Raw genomic sequence first — 23,805 nt, forward strand, 5'->3', positions numbered from 1 at the left:
GTCCCATGCATGCGCCCATGGCAACCGAGCGCGGAGCAGAAGAGAAGAAGCATGGACGCGCGCGTTGGTAGTAGGTAAGTGTTTACCAGCGGCGCGTCCCTTCAGTGTTCTGACCACCATCCTCCGGTCCTGCTATGGCCGGAGCGGTGGTCGGAACACTGAAATGGGGCAGTACACAGGCATACAGCCTCCAGCCATACATTATGGCTGGAGGCTGTATGCCTGTGGGGGAACATACTGCCAACGTAATTTGGGGGACTAAACTGCCAGCCTAATGTGGGGGAACATACTGCACCTAATGTGGGGGAACAAACTGCCAGCCTAATGTGGGGGGACTATATTGCACCTAATGTGGGGGAACTATACTGCCAGCCTAATGTGGGGGAACTATATTGCACCTAATGTGGGGGAACTATACTGCCAACGTAATGTGGGGGACTATATTGCACCTAATGTGGGGGAACATACTGCAAGCCTAATGTGGGGGACTATATTGCACCTAATGTGGGGGAACTATACTGCCAGCCTAATATGGGGGACTATATTGCACCTAATGTGGGGGAACATACTGCCAACGTAATGTGGGGGACTATATTGCACCTAATGTGGGGGAACATACTGCAAGCCTAATGTGGGGGACTATATTGTACCTAATGTGGGGGACTATATTGCACCTAATGTGGGGGAACTATACTGCACCTAATGTGGGGGAACTACAACCTAATGTGGGTGAACTATGCTGCACGTAATGTGGGGGGGAACTACAACCTAATGTAGGGGAACTACTACCTAATGTGGGGGAACTATACTGCCAACCTAATGTGGGGGAATTGTACTGCACCTAATGTGGGGGAATTGTACTGCACCTAATGTGGGGGAACTGTACTGCCAACCTAATGTGGGGGGAACTGTGCTGTGTACTTAAAGTGGTAGTCCACTAATAAGATATATAAGTGTTCATAGGAATTTATTCATGTTTTGTTATCTATAGTCCGGCCCTCCAACGGTCTGAGGGACCGTGAACTGGCCCCCCGTTTAAAAAGTTTGAGGACCCTAGGCGTAGCTGGTCCCAAAATGTGCTGGAAAATGCAGGCATACCTAATGAATAACGGATGCCAACTGAATTGCTGAACCACCAAAAAGTGATCAAAAAGCCCAACACCACAAATCACGTTATAGGGGTCAGAAATGGGCAATTTTAAGCATACATTTGCTTGTTGTAAAGCATCTCTCTAAATGCTTTTAAAAGCCTTCATAATAATGTACTAAAAATTTGAAATAAAATTACAATTAGAAAATATAAACTTATTAGAAGACTATAGGTAATATATTACTTTTGAGATCTACTGTCCTTTAAAGAGGATCAGTAACCAACCCCCCAAAAATTACTGTTCTTAAATAGCTTCGGGCCTTTACTGTTGTTAAATAGCTTAGGGTGCCCCGAACAAATAAATTTTTACAGTTTTTTGATGCACCCTTCCGTTCCCGAGAGTTCCTGAGAATTCAGTGAATAAGTCAGATGGGCGTGAACTGTCCCCTATATTGTCCCCAATATGGCATCAAATGTATGTTCTATATTCTCCCCACCATGTGCAATTTTTTGTGTGGAAAAAGTTCTCCTGCTGGGACGAACGCTGTGTTGCGGGCAGCATTGTCCGGAATAGCCCTTTTAAGTGGAAAATTGGCCCCTATATGGAATTCAGTGGAGCATGACATGAATGTCTAAGGGTGCATTCACACCACGTTTTCTTCATATGGTCACCGGATCCAGCTGGGTGATGTCAAAACCGTGCGCTCTCGTATCCCAGCCGGCACTGGCCCCCCTTCTCATTTATTTCAATGAGCTGACTGGAGTCTGATAGTGACTCTGATCGGCTCGTTTTTGCCCCGTATCAGGTTTTGTGGCCGGACTAAAGACCGTAGCATACCACAATTTTCAGTTCGGCCACAAAACCAGATATGGGGCTCATTCAAATTATTAAAATGGGGGCCAGGTCCGGTGACCGTATGAAGAAAACGTTGTGTGAATGCACCATAAGGGGTGTTGTATCCAAGCTCTCCAGCAGTGTTCCCAAACCTTGAGAGTGCAGGCAGGCAATGGAGCTGGTGTGGTCACAGGCCCATGGTGCCGTCGGTTCGGCGACAAACCTATGGATGTGTTAAAGCACACCGGTTGAAAAAAAACGCAGCTCTACAGACTCAACTTTGGATATATCCATTAGAGGTCACTATTCTATGTTTAAGGCAGTGGGGACTAACAGATTATAGCGGTAAATTAATATCCATATTGCTGTACATTACATCTAGGATCAGATGACTAATTTACCAGAATATATTTCAGTTCACTGGGAACAAGAAGTATTTATGATCTATAGAACCATCTTCTATAATACAATATACATTATATACTTACACCCAGCCTTGGCCTAGGCTCCCATGCTGCAAGAAGACACCTTTAATAGTAGAATTACTCTGGACAAACTTCATCATATTCCCCACTACATTAACCAAGAGGTACAATGTAACCCCTAGAAGCGGTAACTGCGCACTCCCTGTCGTGGTAAGGATTAGGTAAAACATTTCCAGGGTCACAGAGCATACAAGAACGCATGTGATGCACACAGGTAACACAATTGCGGGGTCCCAGCGTCGGCTCTCCATGGTTCAACACCTGCAAAGCAGAAACAGTGATAGACATGTCAGTTTAGAATGCTATAAACTTATTCATGCAAAAAACAAAAAAAAACACTAGGTTGTGTACGGTACTGCAGTACATTTCCATAAAAGTGAAAAGAGCCAAGCTGCATGTGGGGTGCTGTTTTTTTATGGGGGAGGCAGGAAGCAAGAAACACGCTCCAAGTTTTAAAAGGCAATACACTCGATTGAACAAGCCCTAAATCCTTCAAGTTCTTATCAGCTTATGTATGCTCCAAAGGAAGTTGTGTTGTTCATTCCAGTCTGACCACATTGCTCTCTGCTGCCACCTCTGCCCCCGTCAGGTATTGCACAGAGCATGAGAAGATCTACACAACTTCATCTGAAGCATACAGCAGCTGATAAGTACTGGAAGGTTTAGAGAGTACCTATCATAAACTAATCTGTCCCTAAATCCCCCAACATCTGTCCCTGACTCATCCTGACACTAATGCAGCGTTTTTGTTTGTTTTTTCAAAAAACACCCTTTTTACAGCCCTGTATGGCCGCTCAGTGCTCGGTGCTTGTGTGAGAGATGAATGGGGCACGGCAGGCGCAACACCATCTGAAGCCTGCCTGGGCTTACTTCTGCCCTTGATCCTCTATGCTGCGCTCCATAGAAGAGTTAGCACACAACAAGGCTGGGTTTCTTCTCTTCTGCCTATGCCCTCTTGCTTCCTGTTTCATATACAGGCAGAGAGCGAGCTATGGCCTGACGTCACTTCCTGAGTTTGGACTCAGCAGCAGTTCAAACTCAGTGCGTGCGAAGGGGGGGGAAATGCATGCTTGACCAGTAGGGAGACCCCTAGTGACCAGCATTTCAAAGTTAAAAACCACTAATAAAACTACATATTTTTAAAAACAAATATTAGAAAGATTTTTATTTTGTAATAAGGAATAACATATGAAACATTTATTTTAAAAGGGGTACTCCGCTGTCTCAGTGTTCCGAACGCTTGGAGCGGGTGGTGGGGGTTGTGAAGTCACGCCCCCTGCTATAGACTTGCATTGAGGGGGCGTGGTGTGACATCAAGAGGGGCGTGGCTGTGACATGATGGCCCTCACCTAGGGGATAAGATGTCTAGGGGCGGAGTACCCCTTTAATGAGAGTGCCCATTTAAGACTTTTAAATAGAAGTAACTTACAAATCTGTTTAACTTTCTGGCACCAGCTGATTTGAAATTTTAGAAAAAATAAAACAAAACATTAGTATATCCGATTATATAATATATTTTATATATATATATATATATATATATATATATATATATATATATATATATAAATAATATATTATATATATACACACACACACACACACACACACACACAGTGGTCCCTCAACATACGTATGTTGAGAGATCCGTGCAATGAAAAGAATAGGAAGTTATAATCACCTGTCCCCGCCGCTCTGGTTCATCACCGCTGCCCTGGATGTTGCCCTCCATCGCTGTCGCCGCGTCCCCTGGGTGTCCCTGCCACTCCGGACCATCTCTGCTGGCCGGGATCGTCGATCTTCATCGCCTACATCACGCCGCTGAGCATGCCACTCCTATTGGATGACGGGACGGTGTGCGCGGTGACGTGATGACTATGCAGGAGAGTGACGGCGATGCAGGGGATCCCGAAGAGGACGGTCCGGAGCAAAAGATAAAGAAAATAAACTTTAACTTACCTACGGCGGCCTTACGCTGAGGACGGGAACGTCGGACAGCAGTCAGCCTATCACCAGTCGGAGCGATGTCCCGCCCTGGCCAGTGATAGGTTAAATGCACTGTCATGTAAGAAGCCGGCCAGAGCTCCTTACATGATCACTGGCCGGGGCGGGACATCGCTGCAGCCGGTGATAGGCTGACTGCTGTCCGACGTTCCAGTCCCCAGCGTAAGGCCGACGTAGGTAAGTTAAAGTTTATTTTCTTTATCTTTTGCAGCCCGGGCATAGGGATACAGCGTACAGCAGTGGTCTCAAACCTGCGGACCTCCAGCTGTTGCAAAACTACAACTCCCAGCATGGCTGCCCGGGAAGTTGTAGTTTTGCAACATCTGGAGGTCCGCAGGTTGGAGACCACTGGCGTACAGTATAGTTCCATCGCCAGCGGCCCGCAACAAAGAGGAGGAGGGCAGTGCTTGCGGGTGACATATGTGAGTAGTACCCCGCTGGGCTGATAATTGGGGGGAGCAAAATAGCGCTGGCGGGTCACATATGATTAGTTCCCCGATGTGGGGACAGCGCAGCGCTGAGCTGATAATTCATTCCCAAGGGGGAGGGGCCCAACCGGTATTGCGGTATGGGAAAAATGTATATCTTGCAGCCCAAAAATGTCGGTATTCGGTATGAACCGGTATACCACCCAGCCCTAATATATCTATCTATCTATCTATCTATCTATTACTAATAAACTATAACCATTTTAAATTGCTTCTCACCCGACTGCATATTATCATCATCATACTGTTGGGTCTATAATATTCTGATATATTGATCGCTATATCTATACTCATATGCCTTTGCTAAATGCTGTATGCTAATGCAATATTGTAGAAGAATTTTTGTTTTCCTTAATACAAAACATTTCATAAACCTTGGATCAACGCCAGACAGCCCAAAATGCTAAATACAAAACATTTCATCTTATCGCTTTGCCCTCTTCACTAAGACTAGAACCTTGGGATGGAGACACTGAATACAGAACATCTAAACATTGGACTTCGTGGAAAGATGAAGAAATTTCAAGACTTATGTTATGCCGCAAATGACTAATCAGCATATAGAATGACGCATAGTTTACCCTTCAACCCTATACTCAGACTATTATCTGCTCGTGACTCTGAACAGAGGCCCTGAGATGGCACCATTCTGGATTAGGAAAGACAACATCGGATGAGCAGATAACTTTTTCTAAGAAATGAATGGACACTAGATATGCAAGAATTTTACCGACGCAATAGTTGAACAACCAATCAGAATGTAATATGCTAATTGTGATGTCATATTTTACCTGCCTACTTTCTACAATGTTAAAACCAACTGTTTCTTCCTGAATAAAGCAGTACTCTTTTGGGAGCAACGGAGCTTCCAGCCAAGAAAGAGTGTATACCAACATATCCTGTGTGGTGTATATCTTTTTGTGTCGACACTTGGCAAAGTGTATAGCAACCTGGTCAATCACATTTGAAAAGCCCCCACACGAACCATCCTTGACAGTTGGTGGCAGCGCGGGATGGCGGAACCATGCTCGAGGGAAGATACGAATCCAGTGGAGCGACACTTTGAGACGCCCGAGGCAACCCATTATTACCCAAACAAGGGGAGAGAACACGGTAAGTCTGCTGATTTTATGAATCTGTAGCCTTGCTTGTGGTTTTTTTTGGTAGTTCGGGGAGTCTGGACGGCCCAGGTCGACCCTCTGGATTTAACTCTTAGCGACAGAGATGTTCCCGCTGTGGTGTTCTCTAGTTTTTAGTCGCTTATGATTGACTGCCGCTTTAAATAGGCTTAGAAGGCAAAGCAGGTTGGGATTTTTCTTTGCCATAAGTTTGCAGGCTTATAAAAACATTTTTTTTTTCCTCTATTCCTTGAGCTGTAAATTCCTTTATCTGTAACAAGGTCAGATCCCTTTCATAATGTAAACAGGAGAATGATTTAACTGGGGAGAAAGATTCATTGGGATTTTTGAGTCTGAAAAATCCAGGTTTTTTTTTCTCATTCTTTCCTGATAGTCTGGATTTAATTAAATTTTTGACTTTTTTAATGTTGTGGATTTGGGCTACAGCAGATAAGTGATGTAGATTTTTCAGTTCTAGGTTCTCTAATCTCTTTTTGTGAACGTGGACACAATGGGGGAGATTTTTCAAAGGATTTAGACTGGTTTTTCCTGTCTAAATTTGTCGCACAGAAAGTCGCTGTCTAAATATGTGCGACTTTTCTGCGACTTTTGCTGTGGAGGATTTTTAGAACATGATGCATGCAAGTCTATTTTAGACGGAAATACATTGGAAAATGCATTGGTGCTGAATTTATCAAGTGCGACTTTTGTGCGACAAGTCGCATCTGCCCAAAATACGCTGAAATGTCAGACCATGTTGGAGCAGGTCTAAATGCAGTTTAAGCTGTAGACCCTGAAGTCTGAGCACAGAATTTATCAAGGGCTGTGAGATCTTTGATAAATTAGGAGCACAATAGACAGGAGACTACCACATACGCTGGTCTATAAGCATACCCAGAATAGACTAGATTAGTAAATGTCCCCAATATCTTTTAAGGATATCAGATAAGCTGATAACTTTAGGAGTTAGTATTGGACCGTACCTTTTTCTTGGTTAAGAGAACGGCATCACTGATGAACTTTTGTCTGCTCTGGAGCAAGGATAGCGGCTCCCGTCTCTTTTGTATTTCGAATCAGTGATGCATAAGAGTAGCAGATTATAAGTGGCATCATACAAACGGTGGTTGTCACGTTGACACCCTCTTTTGCTTGGTGTTTTAGTATAAATTTTTTGGCCAATCCACAGAGTTGTTTTTTTTTTGCGTGACTGTGTGAAGGAAAGGATGTATGGCTGTGTGAGAAGTGTGTCTGTGTTGTAAATTAAGTTGTTGAGTAGGATTAATAACTTTAGTGTCCCCTTAAGAATGTTCCTTGGTAGTTTTGTTATATGGTGGTTTGAGTGGACAAATGGCTGTGTGCATTGTGTTGAAGAAATTGGTGTTTGTTTGTTTTTTTTGTCAGGTGTGTGCAAGTGGTAGTAGATTTTTGTGAATTGCTTGATAGGATTAGAGAGATTGCTGTCAGAAATAGAGATTCAACGTGTTGGTGGAAAAGCAGGTGATTTGTGAAGGGAAAAGCATGTTAAAATTAAGGTAGTTAAAAGTTCGGAATATACTGATGGTTAATGATATGGATATACAGCTGTGTCATATACAATATTTGTATATAGTTATAAGTTAAAAAGCAAAGGGAAATGGGAAAGTTGATTGCTGCTGTTTAGGAGGATGATGCTGCAGAAGATGCAGGCTGGTTGAGCAAAGCCGAAAGTGTTTGTGTACGTGAGAATGTAGAAAGTCCAATAAAGTTGTTGAAGTGATGAAACGGTGTTAGGCTGGGTTCACACTACGGTTTGTCATTACGGTTCCTGTATACGGCTGGGAATAGGGGTGGGCGGGGCTTAATTGCGGCGCCCACACTCAGCCGTATAGGGAACCGTAGTTAATGTATGTCTATGAGCCGACCGGAGTGAACCGCAGCCTCCGGTCGGCTGCTTTTTCGTCCGTATGCGGTTTCCCTAAAAGGTGTTAGGGGGGAAACTTAGGGGTCCCCTGGATCAATGAGGGAGATGAGTGAATGGAATGCAGATAAGGTGTTACGTCTCTGGGAAAGTTGGGTGTATGTAGTCATGTGATGATGTTCATAAAGGGTTCTTGTGATAGAAAGTATGTTGTCTATGTGTGATGTGTATTGATGAATCAGGAATGTATGGGAAATGACCAGTGAATGTTTCCTTTATGAAGTTGTTTGTGTTGTAATGAATTTTGGTGTTGGAAGTGGAGGAGATCCGTGTGGTATTGATTGAACCGTTTAATGATATGTCATTAATTTCCTTGTCTTCACAGTTACAAGGATGGGTGCCATGCCAAAAAATGAAATGGATCAGAAAATGCGATTAATTGTCTGATTATATTACAGGAGTAACAAAAGAAGAAGTTTGGGCAAGAAAATAAAATGCAACAAAAGGAAAAGTGATCACTATTCAATTGATAAATGTTTAAAATCAGCTAATTTTTTTTCTTTCTTTCCCCAAAAGAGCTCTACATAATTTTTTCTTTTTGCATTTTTTTGGTGTAAATGTAGGCCATGTGTGTTATATATGTCGGTATTGTTACATGTTACATGTGTCCTGTATGTCTCTTGTTGTAAAGTAGCGCTCAAATCAATGCTGGACACTCAAAAGGTTTTTTGACGAATTATCTAGTTTTAAGGAAAGCAGAGGGTCAGACTCAAAGGGATGGTGACTGGTGAAATAGAGGTTTGGGAGGAATAAGGTTGGGTTTACAGGGAGGATGACAGCCCCCTCTTCTGAAAAATCAAGAATCATACTTGAAGGAAATGTATTATATATATATATATATATATATATATATATATATATAAACTGAATATGTTTATAGGACCTGCATATACAATCTGATATACTTTCTATATTGTATTTATTTGAATACCGTATATACCCGAGTATAAGCCGAGACCCCTAATTTCAACCAAAAATCCCAGGAAAAGTTATTGACTGGAGTATAAGCCTAGGGTGGGAAATACATCATCCCCCCCCCTGTCATCATCCAGACCCGTCATTAACATCCTCATCATCATCATCACCGCCTGTCATCATCCAGACCCTCATCATCATCCCGTCATCATCCCACACATCCCCCCTTCATCATCCCCTTGTCATCATCCCCACCCCCTTCATCATCCTCTTGTCATCATCCGCCCTCAGTGGTCTTCAACCTGCGGACCTCCAGAGGTTTCAAAACTACAACTCCCAGCAAGCCCGGGCAGCCATCGGCTGTCCGGGCTTGCTGGGAGTTGTAGTTTTGAAACCTCCGGAGGTCCGCAGGTTGAAGACCACTGCGGCCTTCGACATCATCCAGCCCCCTCTCACCCCCCTTTAGTTCTGTACAGTACTCACCTCCGCTCGGCGCTGGTCCGATGCTGCAGGGCTGTCCGGTGAGTAGGTGGTCCGGTGGGATAGTGGTTCCGGGCTGTTATCTTCACTGGGGGCGCCTCTTCTCCGCGCTGCGGGCCCAGAATAGAGGCGTTGCCTTGACAATGACGCAGAAGTACGTTGGCAATGAACGTACCTCTGCGTCGTTGTCAAGGCAACGTGACTATTCTGGGGCCGGGCCCGAAGCGCTTAAAAGAGGCCTCCCCGGTGAAGATGGCAGCCCGGAACCACTATCCCACCGGTCGACCTCCTCACCGGACAGTCCTGCAGCACCGGACCAGTGCCGAGCGGAGGCGAGTATTGTACAGAACTAAAGGGGGTGAGAGGGGGCTGGATGATGTCGAAGGCCGCAGTGGTCTTCAACCTGCGGACCTCCAGAGGTTTCAAAACTACAACTCCCAGCAAGCCCGGACAGCCGATGGCTGCCCGGGCTTGCTGGGAGTTGTAGTTTTGAAACCTCTGGAGGTCCGCAGGTTGAAGACCACTGCGGGTGGAGAGTTCACTCGAGTATAAGCCGAGGGGGGTGTTTTCAGCACGAAAAATCGTGCTGAAAAACTCGGCTTATACTCGAGTATATACGGTAATACCGATTTTGAATAGATAACCTAATAATAATAATACATATAATTTTTTTTCTCTTTCTCCTTCCTCTTTTGTCAGTTTTGCTACTCTCAGATTATGATTCAAATTGTTTTGAATTTATGAGGTTAAGCATTCAAGAGCTATAAAAAAAAAAATCAGGGAATCCATGGTTATTGCTGAGTTATAAATTCAAGTTTGTTCCAAGTAATGTAAAGATGTAATACATAAGACAGGATATATGGTGACCACACGCAGGATGAAGTTCTACTACAATAAACCACTCGATCTGAGCGGTGGTACAGGAAGTAGAGTTGAAGATATTCACTGATATATGTAAGATATTTGAAGGTGAGACAATGAGTATGGGTATACTTTTATTACCGCCCACAAGTATGGGCCTATTGAAATTTGAAGGTTTTTTTTTTAATCCTGGGTGTCGAATCAATCTGTAGTTGGCAATTCAAGTGTTCAAATCCAAGAGCGGCCTGAAGAAGTGGCTATTGTAAAGATAAATCAACACGAAGCAAGCCCCAAAAGCCAAGGGGACTGAATGGTAATGGAGGCTGCCATCTCCCCACAACTATGGTACAAAGTGTACAGGTGGATGGGGAGTGTGGATTTTTCTAGTTAGGTCTCTTGCAGGAACCGAGAGAGACCCATGGAAGAAGAAGAGGAAGAAGAGAGGTGGTACAGGACAAAGACGGTATCTGAAAGTTGGTAAGAAACGGTGTATGCCAGCAGTCTTGTACCCCGTGTTAACATACGTGGCCTCATACGCTAAACAGAAGGAAGGTGTGTAGTAATGTCCGTATATTGGGTGGCCTCAGGATTCAACAAGGCAAAAAGAGAGTTTATACCGACTTCATTTATTTGCATCTGTTATAACTTAGGTAAAAATAAAAAGGTACCCTACTAACACACTCCAGAACATCTTGCCTGTCTCAGAGAATATATGAGTAGACTTCCGCTGACTGTCTAAGGTGGACCACTGTAAGTACCGTATTTTTCGCCGTATAAGACGCACTTTTTCTTACCCAAAACTGGGGGGAAAAAGTCGGTGCGTCTTATACGGCGAATACACCCCTATCGCGGCGGTCCCTGCGGCCATCAACGGCCGGGACCCGCGGCTAATACAGGACATCACCGATCGCGGTGATGCCCTGTATTAACCCTTCAGACGCGGCGATCAAAGCTGACCGCCGCGTCTGAAGGGAAAGTGACACTAACCCGGCTGTTCAGTCAGGCTGTTCGGGACCGCCGCGATTTCACCGCGGCGGTCCTGAACAGCCCGACTGAATAGCCGGGTTAGTGCTTACAGGACACCGGGAGGGACCTTACCTGCCTCCTCGGTGTCTTCTCCGTTCAGGGATCCCCTGTATGGCCGGCGCTCTCCTTCCTCGTCATCACGTCGTCGCGTACGTGCGTCGGCGTGCGTAACGACGTGATGGCGGCGACAGAGAGCGAGGATACCCGGACGACAGCAGAGACGTTCCGGAGCGACGCGGACACAGCTACAGCGATGGAGCGACATCCAGGGCAGCGGTGACGGGTCCGGAGCGGCGGGGACATGTGAGTATTACCTCCTATGCAGTGGTCTTCAATCTGCGGACCTCCAGATGTTGCAAAACTACAACTCCCAGCATGCCCGGACAGCCAACGGCTGTCCAGGCATGCTGAGAGTTGTAGTTTTGCAACATCTGGAGGTCCGCAGGTTGAAGACCACTATTGGGTATCTTTAATTTTTTTAGATTTTGCACCTAAAAATAGGGTGCGTCTTATACGCCGATGTGTCCTACAGGGCGAAAAATACGGTATATTCTTTGTCTGACTGTACTAAACTGTGCCGTGGACAATGGAAATAAGTGTGTGAGGAAAATAGAGGTTCATTGTAATATATATCTACAGTGGTCCCTCAAGTTACAATATTAATTGGTTCTGGGACAACCATTGTATGTTGAGACCATAACTCTATGGAAACCTGGTAAATGGTTCTAAAGGCCCAAAATTCTCAAGTGAGAATTAAAGAAAAATAAGTAGATATCTAATATAGATAAAGCAAATCCTTCCATATAAAAGAAAGAAAGAGCTGCTGGGAGCTGTAAATCACTGTCTATGTCAGTGTTTCCCAAGCAGGGAGCCTCCAGCTGTTGCAAAACTACAATTCCCAGCATGCCCGGACAGCCAAAGGCTGTCCGGGCATGCTGGGAGTTGTAGTTTTGCAACAGCTGGAGGCTCCCTGCTCGGGAAGCACTGGTCTATGAAGAGGACAGGAGCTTCTTTGGGGGCCTGTACAGTGCATGCAATGTCCTAAAAAAGTAACATTGAGCCGCCCTCACCTGGTGTCCAAAGGAGCAGCTATCTGTGGAATAGGTAAAGAGTACAGAACATGTAATACCTCCCTGTACTGTAGGGGGTGCTACCAGACACCAGTCAGTGCATACGCTTCAGTAATACAGGAGTTTTACCAGTGAATGCCCTTTCTGATTGGTCAGTTCATTGACAGGTATCACAGATCTGGACTGTCCATAACATTGTGTGTTGAGTCTGGTTTCAACTTACAATGGTCCAGAAAAGACCAATGTATGTTGAAACTATTGTATGTTGAGGCCATTGTAAGTTGAGGGATCACTGTATTTTCCCTAAATAATTTCTGATGAAGGAGCTGTAAAAAAAAAAAAAAAAAAAAAAAAAGGAGAACTTGCTTGTCACACATCTCCAGGCTTTTCCTTTTCTGCTCACTGTGAAAGTTTATTATCAAAATCTCATAAGCAGTTTGTACCAATCCAAGGTCAAAATGTAATTCTAAGTAATAATAACTGAACTGTAACTAAAGTAAAAATTAGAAGCTTAAGACATTACATCTGAGTGCCGGACTAGAGGTTCCGGACTAGCAGCTGAATTTATTAAATTAATAAGCGAGACATTTTTTGCTACTGTGGTCATCTAAATAATTGTGGCTGCCATTTGTACATATTCAATTATGGTTTACAACCAGTATTGACACGTTAATACACTGGAAGTAAAAATTGCATAATTATGTTTGCACATTGGTTATGTGTCGTCAAAGTACACACAATTTGTGGTCCATTTATTTTAAATCAAAGGTAAGTTCTCCAGAATGTGATCGTGGAGAGCATTTTACCTCTTCTTCATTTCGGGTGAGTCAGTTTCCTGGTGACTCACAGAAATGAAGGGGGGGGTGTTTAAATATGTTGCGTATTTTTGATTGGATCAGAATGAAGCGGGGAGGCATGAGTCTCCATTTTGAACCTGTCAGCCATGTTTAAAGGAAACCCTAAAATACCAAATGATTAAAATGAAACAACATGAATTACCCTCAGCAGCTTAGTGCAGGAGATGATAGTTTAGTGAAATTTGTTATTACCAGGTGCAATGAGCTGAAAGTAACGCATGTTGTAGTTTTATTCTTCCATTCCAGACACTGAACCAGGAAGTCACAATCTGCAGGCCAGAGAATTTGTCCTCGTGGAAAAATACGTGAGGGGGCCGCTGGAGCCTAGATTTGAAGGTCCTTTTCAGGTTCTACTGACAACTCTGACTTCCGTGAAACTGGAAGGAGAATCAACATGGATACGCCGTGCACTGCAAGAGGGTTCCTACACCATGCTCCTGATACATATATTTTCCAGTATAAGTGGAGTGCAAACACAGCAACCCAATCCGACTCCACCACACTACTGGACTGACTTGACAATGACCCAAGAGTTGTATCCCACATTTTGATAACTCTCCAGTACCCAAGTGACTACTTTTAAATTTGACTACTGTGACATAGTGAATTGTCCCGAGGTGCCAAAACAATGTCTTATGTATAGGGATGACAATTCAGTATACACATATGTGACTGATGACTACTGGGGGAACAACTGTGGATATTGAACCTACAATTAAAGCTTATCTGAACCTAATTGATACATCAGACCCAAAAATGACCGAGAGAATTTCCCCCATGAGAATAACCATCCTGTATGCCAATGGTGCAAGTGTATACCCAGCAGAGTAGGGTAAACATAGAAGTCCCAGGTACAGGACTAGTCTGACTACAAAGGGGGGCGGTTCGCTAGGGGCCACTCGTCTCAATTCAGTGAAGCATCCCATACCCGTTTTTTTTTTTTTCGCCTGGGACTATTAGGCAGAACGCACCATAAGGAAAGATGGAGGAAAACAAAAGTTCTTAGGGGGGAATTGTTGGGTCTATAATATTCTGATATATTGATCGCTATATCTATACTCATATGCTAAATGCTGTATGCTAATGCAATATTGTAGAAGAATTTTTGTTTTCCTTAATACAAAACATTTCATAAACCTTGGATCAACGCCAGACAGCCCAAAATGCTAAATACAAAACATTTCATCTTATCGCTTTGCCCTCTTCACTAAGACTAGAACCTTGGGATGTAGACACTGAATACAGAACATCTAAACATTGGACTTCGTGGAAAGATGAAGACATTTCAAGACAAATGACTAATCACCATATAGAATGACGCATAGTTTACCCTTCAACCCTATACTCAGACTTATCTGCTCGTGACTCTGAACAGAGGCCTTGAGATGGCACCATTCTGGATTAGGAAAGACACAACATCGGATGAGCAGAGAACTTTTTCCAAGAAATTAATGGACACTAGATATGCAAGAATTTTACGAACGCAATAGTTGAACAACCAATCAGAATGTAATATGCTAATTGTGATGTCATAATTTACCCGCCTACTTTGTACAATGTTAAAACCAACCGTTTCTTCCTGAATAAAGCAGTACTCTTTTGGGAGCACCGGAGCTTCCAGCCAAGAAAGAGAGTATACCAACATATTCTGTGTGGTGTATGTCTTTTTGTGTCGACACTTGGCAAAGTGTATAGTAGCCCGGTCAATCACATTTGAAAAGCCCCCACACGATCCATCCTTGACAATACCATATTACACCATTTATATCAATATACTCGTCAATATATGCTATACATACATAATCCCATATTAGAACAGACTAGAGGATAATGCTTATTTTATTCTTTCTATAGTTTGCAGGTTGTATAGGATACACAACTTTTGCTATACCAGTACTTACTTGGCACCATATAATTCCTACACCTTTCATTTTGGTAGAGCTACCTTTTCTTTTTTCTCATTTGAAATTTTTTTTCCCTCTGGAGTACCCCTTTAGGCCGGGTTCACACTTCCGAGGCTCTGTAACATTTCCGTCCGGAGCTTCCAAATTCAACCGCGTGGCCATTGCCGTCCCAATAGACCTAAGTCCATTCTTTTCACGACAGAATTTCAATGTCGGAATGTCCGCTGCTTAAATTCTGTAGTGTGCGCTGTGCAGAAGAATCCAACCGCCAGCAATGGGACTCTAAGCAGAATTTTAAAACAGAAATTCTGTAGTGTCAACCAAGCCTTAAAAGGGTACTTCGCAACCCTAGACATCTTATCCCCTATCTAAAAGGATAGGGGATAAGATGTCTGTTGGGGGGGGGTCCTGCCGCTGGGGACCCCCTTGATCCCTCCTGCTGCACCCGGCATTCGTTTAGACCATCAGGTGCAGCGTCGGAGGCTTGTGACTTCACTGTCACGCCCCCTCAATGTAAGTCTATGGAAGGGGGCATGAAGGCCGTCATGCCCCCTCCCAGACTTTCATTGAGGAGGCGTGGCCATGTATTCACTAGTGGGGGCATGACCGTTACATCATGAACCTCCGCCCCGCGTCGCCAGTCATCCAGCACGGAGTGAATTGGCGAGCCCCCCGCGATCAGACATTTTATCCCCTATCCTTAGTATAGGGGATAAGATGTCTCTGTCTTCTGTCTCTGTGTCTCTCTCTCTCTATATATTTATATTTATATTTATATTTATAAATAGGGGTGTGGAAATTTAAAAAAAAACTACTTGTCCAAGGGACTAAAGCGGAACACAATCTACTTGTCCCTCAAGAAAATCCACTTGTCCTGGTAGATGAAATAATTTCAACCAAAATAGTCTGATCCCCCCCCACTAGACCACCAGGGATAGATATAAGATTCCTTTAGACACTGCTGACAGCGGTGATCTAATGGGTTAATAGGTGATCGCAGCATGCCAGGGTATTAGCGGCCGGAGAGCTGTAGCTCCTCTTACACCTGAGACAAGCCCAGAAAAGTCTAGATGTAACTTTTTGATCACCTTATAAAAAATCTCATATGAAGCGACCAAAATTGAACAATTCTGGACTATTCTTTACATTTACACCGTTCACGTACGGTTTAATTAACATTATATATTAATAGTCTGGACATTTCCACATGCAGCGATACCACTTATGTTTATTTTTGTACATTATTTTTATTTAAAGAAAATTGGAAACTTTTATTAGGAAAGGGGCTTATTCACATGTATACGCACTTTTTAAAATATTTTTATCACTTTTTTTCAGTCTCAATAGGGACTTATGTGTTACTGGGGGGAGGGGGGGGGGGGTGTTCTGCTTCTCCAGTTTATATGGTGCATTTTGTGTCAGAAAATGATGGAAGTTGCATTTAGTTACTAGATAACTACAACTCCCAGCATGCCCTGATACAGCCTATGGTTGTGTGGGTGTTGCAGCATGTTGCACTGTATAGTAGTACAGGTAAGGTTATTGTGTAACATGCTGGGAGTTGTAGTTTTGGTTTGTGTCAGCTGCAGAGCCATAGGATGTGTCAAGAAATACTGGGAATTACAGTTAGTAACTACAACACCCAGCATGCCCTGATGCAGCCTATAGCTCTGCAGCTGACCCGAACCAAAACTACAACTCCCAGCATGTTACACTTTATAGTTCTACAGTTTAGGTTATAGTCCAACATGCTGGGAGTTGTAGTTTTGGTTCGGGCGTGTTTGTCTGCATCCGTGGGGCTCTTGGTTGGCGGGTGAGTATGAAGGGGGCGGGATTCTGGGGGTGCAATTTACTGCGGGTGCCACTAAAAATAAATAAAATTAGATGGTACAACTGCCCTAATGCCCGTCTGCTCCTATACAAAACATTCATGCATACACATATCATACATGCACCAGCCACTGCCCCCATATCATACATACACACCCCCGCCACTGCCCCCCCCACATCATACATTACATACACTCACACCATACATATACACCATACATATGCACACATCATACATACACCTGCCGCTGCCAACCCACATCATACATCACATACATACTCACACTTAGACATTATACACACATCATACATTACATACACATCACACATAGACATCATACACACATCATACATTACACACACACACACACATCACACTTAGACATCATACACACATCATACATTACATACACATCACACATAGACATCATACACACATACACTCACACCATACATATCCACCAGTGTTTCCCAACCAGGGTGCCTCCAGCTGTTGCAAAACTACAACTCCCAGCATGCCCAGGGCATGCTGGGAGTTGTAGTTTTGCAACAGCTGGAGGCACCCTGGTTGGGAAACACTGATATACACCATACATATGCACACATCATACATACACCTGCTGCTGCTGCCCCCCCCCCCCCCCATCATACATTACATACACATCACACATACACTCACACCATACATATACACCATACATATACATCATACATATACACACATCACACATACACTCACACCATACATAGACAACCACCCTTCCTGCCGCCGCCTGTATTCTCTGTCTCCTCACCTGAGCCGCCATGAGTGGACATCAGAGCTGTAGTCCCGGCCGGTGTGAGGTGAGATTTCCGTCCTCTCCTCTCCCCCCTCCCTCCGCTCTGTGTTTTCCCCGTGCAAACAAGCAACCTCCCCGTGGTGGATTAGGTCCTGTCTAGACAGATCAGGGGGAGGGGGAGGGATAGAGCTGTGTGCGGGGATGGAGCTGTGCACGGAGCTGTCTACGTCCTTTCTCTCACCCTGCTGTATCTTCTGAGCTGCGTTCTCCGGGAGGGGAGATAAGGGGGCTCTGCAGTCAGCTGGAGGCCGCCGCCCCCTCCATACACTCTGAGGCCGGTGTGAGGTGTAGACTTCCATCCGCTCCTGCGCCTCACACCGACATTTAAGAAAAATGAGGGGGAAGTCTGTCTGTCCCTGCCCGATACAGGGCTAAATCTATAAACAATTCACCTGCCCGGTGCCCAAAACTACTTGTCCTGGGCGTAGGGCTATAGGATTTCCACATCCCTGATTATATATATCTATCATTGGCCCTTATTTACTAAGAGTGTTGTGTAGGTTTCTTTGTGGGTTTTTCTACAATTTATTTTCCATGGTATTGCCTAAGGTTTCCCTACATTTTCCACTTTCCCTACACTTTGCTTTTTTTACACATGTTCTGATCTGTCTGGTTTTCCTCATCTCAAATCCACCACATTTTATGTGAAAACTAGAGATGAGCGAACTTACAGTAAATTTGATTCGTCACGAACTTCTCGGCTCGGCAGTTGATTACTTTTCCTGCATAAATGAGTTCAGCTTTCAGGTGCTCCGGTGGGCTGGAAAAGGTGGATACAGTCCTAGGAGACTCTTTTCTAGGACTGTATCCACCTTTTCCAGCCCACCGGAGCACCGGAAAGCTGAACTAATTTATGCAGGAAAAGTCATTAAGTGCCGAGCCGAGAAGTTCGTGACGAATCGAATTTACTGTAAGTTCGCTCATCTCTAGTGAAAACCTTAGTAAATATGTTGGGTTTTTGTAAAAATGTCAGGGACACGCCCCTTTTAAGAGACCACGCCAAATTTTTCTGGCAGTCACACCCCTTTTTCGGGTTTTTCTTAGCAAAATGGAGAGTTAGTCGGGTTTTTTCAATTCTGGCGCAAACTCTGGGGCAAATAATTTCTGGTGCAATGCAACAGAATCTGGCGCACAACCCAACAAAACATGTCGGGTTTGCAATAGTAAATGAGGGTGAGGGGGGGTGTGTATGTTCCAGCATCACGTCTAAACGGCTAAAGATATTAACATGAAACTTGGCACACATGTTACTTATATGTCAACAACAAACATAGGATAGGTGATTTAACCCTTACTCACCCCCATTTGCCAGGGTTGGGGTTTTTGTCTAAAGTCCCATGCAAGTCAATGGGAAATATATGTTACTGTATAACTTCCAAACGGCTGGAGATATTTCGATAATACTTGGTCACATGTTACTTATATGTCCACTTAAAATATAGGATAGTTAATTTAACCCTTAACTACCCCCATTTGTGAGGGTCGGGGTTTTTGTTTAAACTCCCATGCAAATCAATGGGAAATGTATGTTCCCACATAACTTCCGTACGGCTGGAGATATTTCAATACCTGGTCACATATTACAGGTCAGGACATGAAGTCAAAAGCTTCCTCCTCTGTTGATTTTCCTCCATAACAAGGATTAGAAAGGGAAAACCGGGCAACGCCGGGTACTCAGCTAGTATAATATATATATATAAGTGAACTGTCTAAGAGTGCCAGAGGCACCGGACTCCTGTGGGTAACATCTGAATTACCAGAGTGCCCCTTTAAAGCTATGCCAATACGTAATAGCCACATGGTGTAGTGACAATTAGAATGTATGTATACATATGGTGGCGATGCTTATGGGGGGCACTGTGGCCCTATAGTTATGGGGGGGGGTAAAGTGGCCCTATAGTTATGGGGGGGGGAACTGTGGCCCTATACTTATGGAGGGGGGACTGAGGACCTATAGTTTTGGGGGGGGGGCACTGTGGCCCTATAGTAACGGGGGGAGGGGGGGACACTGTGGCCCTATAGTTACGGGGGGGGGGGGCACTGTGGCCCTATAGTTACGGGGGGGGGGGGCACTGTGGCCCTATAGTTACGGGGGGGGGGGGGGGGGGGCACTGTGGCCCTATAGTTACGGGGGGGGGGGCACTGTGGCCCTATAGTTACGGGGGGGGGGGCACTGTGGCCCTATAGTTACGGGGGGGGGGCACTGTGGCCCTATAGTTACGGGGGGGGGGCACTGTGGCCCTATAGTTACGGGGGGGGGCACTGTGGCCCTATAGTTACGGGGGGGGGGGGGCACTGTGGCCCTACAGTTACGGGGGGGGGGGGGCACTGTGGCCCTACAGTTACGGGGGGGGGGGGCACTGTGGCCCTACAGTTACGGGGGGGGGGGGCACTGTGGCCCTACAGTTACGGGGGGGGGGGCACTGTGGCCCTACAGTTACGGGGGGGGGCACTGTGGCCCTACAGTTACGGGGGGGGGGCACTGTGGCCCTACAGTTACGGGGGGGGGGCACTGTGGCCCTACAGTTACGGGGGGGGGCACTGTGGCCCTACAGTTACGGGGGGGGGCACTGTGGCCCTACAGTTACGGGGGGGGGGCACTGTGGCCCTACAGTTACGGGGGGGGGCACTGTGGCCCTACAGTTACGGGGGGGGCACTGTGGCCCTACAGCTACGGGGGGGCACTGTGGCACTACAGCTACGGGGGGGCACTGTGGCACTACAGCTACGGGGGGGCACTGTGGCACTACAGCTACGGCGGGGGGGCACTGTGGCACTACAGCTACGGGGGGGCACTGTGGCACTACAGCTACGGGGGGGCACTGTGGCACTACAGCTACGGGGGGGCACTGTGGCACTACAGCTACGGGGGGGCACTGTGGCACTACAGCTACGGGGGGGCACTGTGGCACTACAGCTACGGGGGGGCACTGTGGCACTACAGCTACGGGGGGGCACTGTGGCACTACAGCTACGGGGGGGCACTGTGGCACTACAGCTACGGGGGGGCACTGTGGCACTACAGCTACGGGGGGGCACTGTGGCACTACAGCTACGGGGGGGCACTGTGGCACTACAGCTACGGGGGGGCACTGTGGCACTACAGCTACGGGGGGGCACTGTGGCACTACAGCTACGGGGGGGCACTGTGGCACTACAGCTACGGGGGGGCACTGTGGCACTACAGCTACGGGGGGGCACTGTGGCACTACAGCTACGGGGGGGCACTGTGGCACTACAGCTACGGGGGGGCACTGTGGCACTACAGCTACGGGGGGGCACTGTGGCACTACAGCTACGGGGGGGCACTGTGGCACTACAGCTACGGGGGGGCACTGTGGCACTACAGCTACGGGGGGGCACTGTGGCACTACAGCTACGGGGGGGGCACTGTGGCACTACAGCTACGGGGGGGGCACTGTGGCACTACAGCTACGGGGGGGCACTGTGGCACTACAGCTACGGGGGGGCACTGTGGCACTACAGCTACGGGGGGGCACTGTGGCACTACAGCTACGGGGGGGCACTGTGGCACTACAGCTACGGGGGGGCACTGTGGCACTACAGCTACGGGGGGGCACTGTGGCACTACAGCTACGGGGGGGCACTGTGGCACTACAGCTACGGGGGGGCACTGTGGCACTACAGCTACGGGGGGGCACTGTGGCACTACAGCTACGGGGGGGCACTGTGGCACTACAGCTACGGGGGGGGCACTGTGGCACTACAGCTACGGGGGGGCACTGTGGCACTACAGCTACGGGGGGGCACTGTGGCACTACAGCTACGGGGGGGCACTGTGGCACTACAGCTACGGGGGGGCACTGTGGCACTACAGCTACGGGGGGGCACTGTGGCACTACAGCTACGGGGGGCACTGTGGCACTACAGCTACGGGGGGCACTGTGGCACTACAGCTACGGGGGGCACTGTGGCACTACAGCTACGGGGGGCACTGTGGCACTACAGCTACGGGGGGCACTGTGGCACTACAGCTACGGGGGGCACTGTGGCACTACAGCTACGGGGGGCACTGTGGCACTACAGCTACGGGGGGCACTGTGGCACTACAGCTACGGGGGGCACTGTGGCACTACAGCTACGGGGGGCACTGTGGCACTATAGCTACGGGGGGCACTGTGGCACTATAGCTACGGGGGGCACTGTGGCACTATAGCTACGGGGGGCACTGTGGCACTATAGCTACGGGGGGCACTGTGGCACTATAGCTACGGGGGGCACTGTGGCACTATAGCTACGGGGGGCACTGTGGCACTATAGCTACGGGGGGCACTGTGGCACTATAGCTAGCGGGGGGCACTGTGGCACTATAGCTACGGGGGGCACTGTGGCACTATAGCTACGGGGGGCACTGTGGCACTATAGCTACGGGGGGCACTGTGGCACTATAGTTACGGGGGGCACTGTGGCACTATAGTTACGGGGGGCACTGTGGCACTATAGTTACGGGGGGGCACTGTGGCACTATAGTTACGGGGGGGGGCACTGTGGCACTATGTGATCTGTTCCTAAAAGTTATCCACTCATTAGTTGAATGATGCTCACACCGACCAGGAGAAGTGACCAATGCAAATTAACAGTGGAGCATTCACCCAGAGCATCACCTGATTCTTCTTTGCTGCAGTCACAAGATATTAACTATTAACAGTGTAATAAGAAGCTGCTACAGACATATATATTTATATACACACAAGTCATATAGACACAATACCGGAACCTACATCCCCATAACTGTACATGGAGGAGAACAAATGCTGATAAGAGTCCTATTACCTGAAGACTCCACACACCGCACACCGGAGCGTCTTCTCCTAACACACAGTCACTTGACTTCATTCATGGATGACAGGAAGGAGCCAGAGCAACTGAAGGACCTTTCATGACGTCACCTCCATGTGATCAGTGGGAGGAGCCTGCAGTATGTTTTGGTTCTGTTACATTGCAGCGCTGTGTGTGTGTAATTGCATAGTACTATAGATAGTATGCTGCAGCAGAACTGTGTGTGTATATATACAGAGTTATATAGATAGCTGTGTGTATATAAGTATATAGTACAGAGTTATATAGATAAGATGCTGCAGCAGAACTGTGTGTGTATATAAGTATATAGTACAGAGTTATATAGATAAGATGCTGCAGTAGAACTATGTGTATATAAGTATATAGTACATAGTTATATAGATAGTATGCTGCAGCAGAACTATGTGTGTGTATATATATATATATACAGAGTTATATAGATAGCTGTGTGTATATAAGTATATAGTACATAGTTATATAGATAGTATGCTGCAGCAGAACTGTGTGTATATAAGTATATAGTACATAGTTATATAGATAAGATGCTGCAGCAGAACGATGTGTGTGTATAAGTATATAGTACATAGTTATATAGATAGTATGCTGCAGCAGAACTGTGTGTGTATAAGTATATAGTACATAGTTATATAGATAAGATGCTGCAGCAGAACTGTGTGTGTATAAGTATATAGTACATAGTTATATAGATAAGATGCTGCAGCAGAACTATGTGTGTGTATAAGTATATAGTACATAGTTATATAGATAGTATGCTGCAGCAGAAATATGTGTGTGTATAAGTATATAGTACATAGTTATATAGATAGTATGCTGCAGCAGAACTGTGTGTGTATAAGTATATAGTACATAGTTATATAGATAAGATGCTGCAGCAGAACTATGTGTGTGTATATATACAGAGTTATATAGATAGCTGTGTGTATATAAGTATATAGTACATAGTTATATAGATAGTATGCTGCAGCAGAACTGTGTGTGTATAAGTATATAGTACATAGTTATATAGATAAGATGCTGCAGCAGAACTATGTGTGTGTATAAGTATATAGTACATAGTTATATAGATAGTATGCTGCAGCAGAACTGTGTGTGTATAAGTATATAGTACATAGTTATATAGATAAGATGCTGCAGCAGAACTATGTGTGTGTATAAGTATATAGTACATAGTTATATAGATAGTATGCTGCAGCAGAACTGTGTG

The 23,805-nt window shown here is 45.9% G+C and overlaps 1 protein-coding gene across 2 annotated transcripts in view; it reads right to left on the bottom strand.

Moving 5' to 3' along the window:
• The window catches only part of ZDHHC24 (zinc finger DHHC-type containing 24), a 38,149-nt gene extending 15,373 nt beyond the window's left edge, over positions 1-22,776 (bottom strand). Inside the window, exons 1-2 of one of the 2 annotated variants that reach the window (XM_056527330.1) lie at positions 22,554-22,776; positions 2,414-2,671 (exon numbers count right to left, since the gene is read on the bottom strand). In XM_056527330.1, coding sequence (XP_056383305.1) covers positions 2,414-2,661 — 248 coding nt within the window. In that variant the 5' untranslated portion in view covers positions 2,662-2,671; positions 22,554-22,776. Of the gene's footprint in view, positions 1-2,413; positions 2,672-4,091; positions 4,232-22,553 lie in introns of those variants that run through there. The other variant, XM_056527331.1, reaches the window with a different exon arrangement.
• Positions 22,777-23,805: the final 1,029 nt, after the last annotated feature.

Source organism: Hyla sarda, chromosome 6 (genome assembly GCF_029499605.1).
Source record: "Hyla sarda isolate aHylSar1 chromosome 6, aHylSar1.hap1, whole genome shotgun sequence".
Lineage (NCBI taxonomy): Eukaryota > Metazoa > Chordata > Amphibia > Anura > Hylidae > Hyla > Hyla sarda.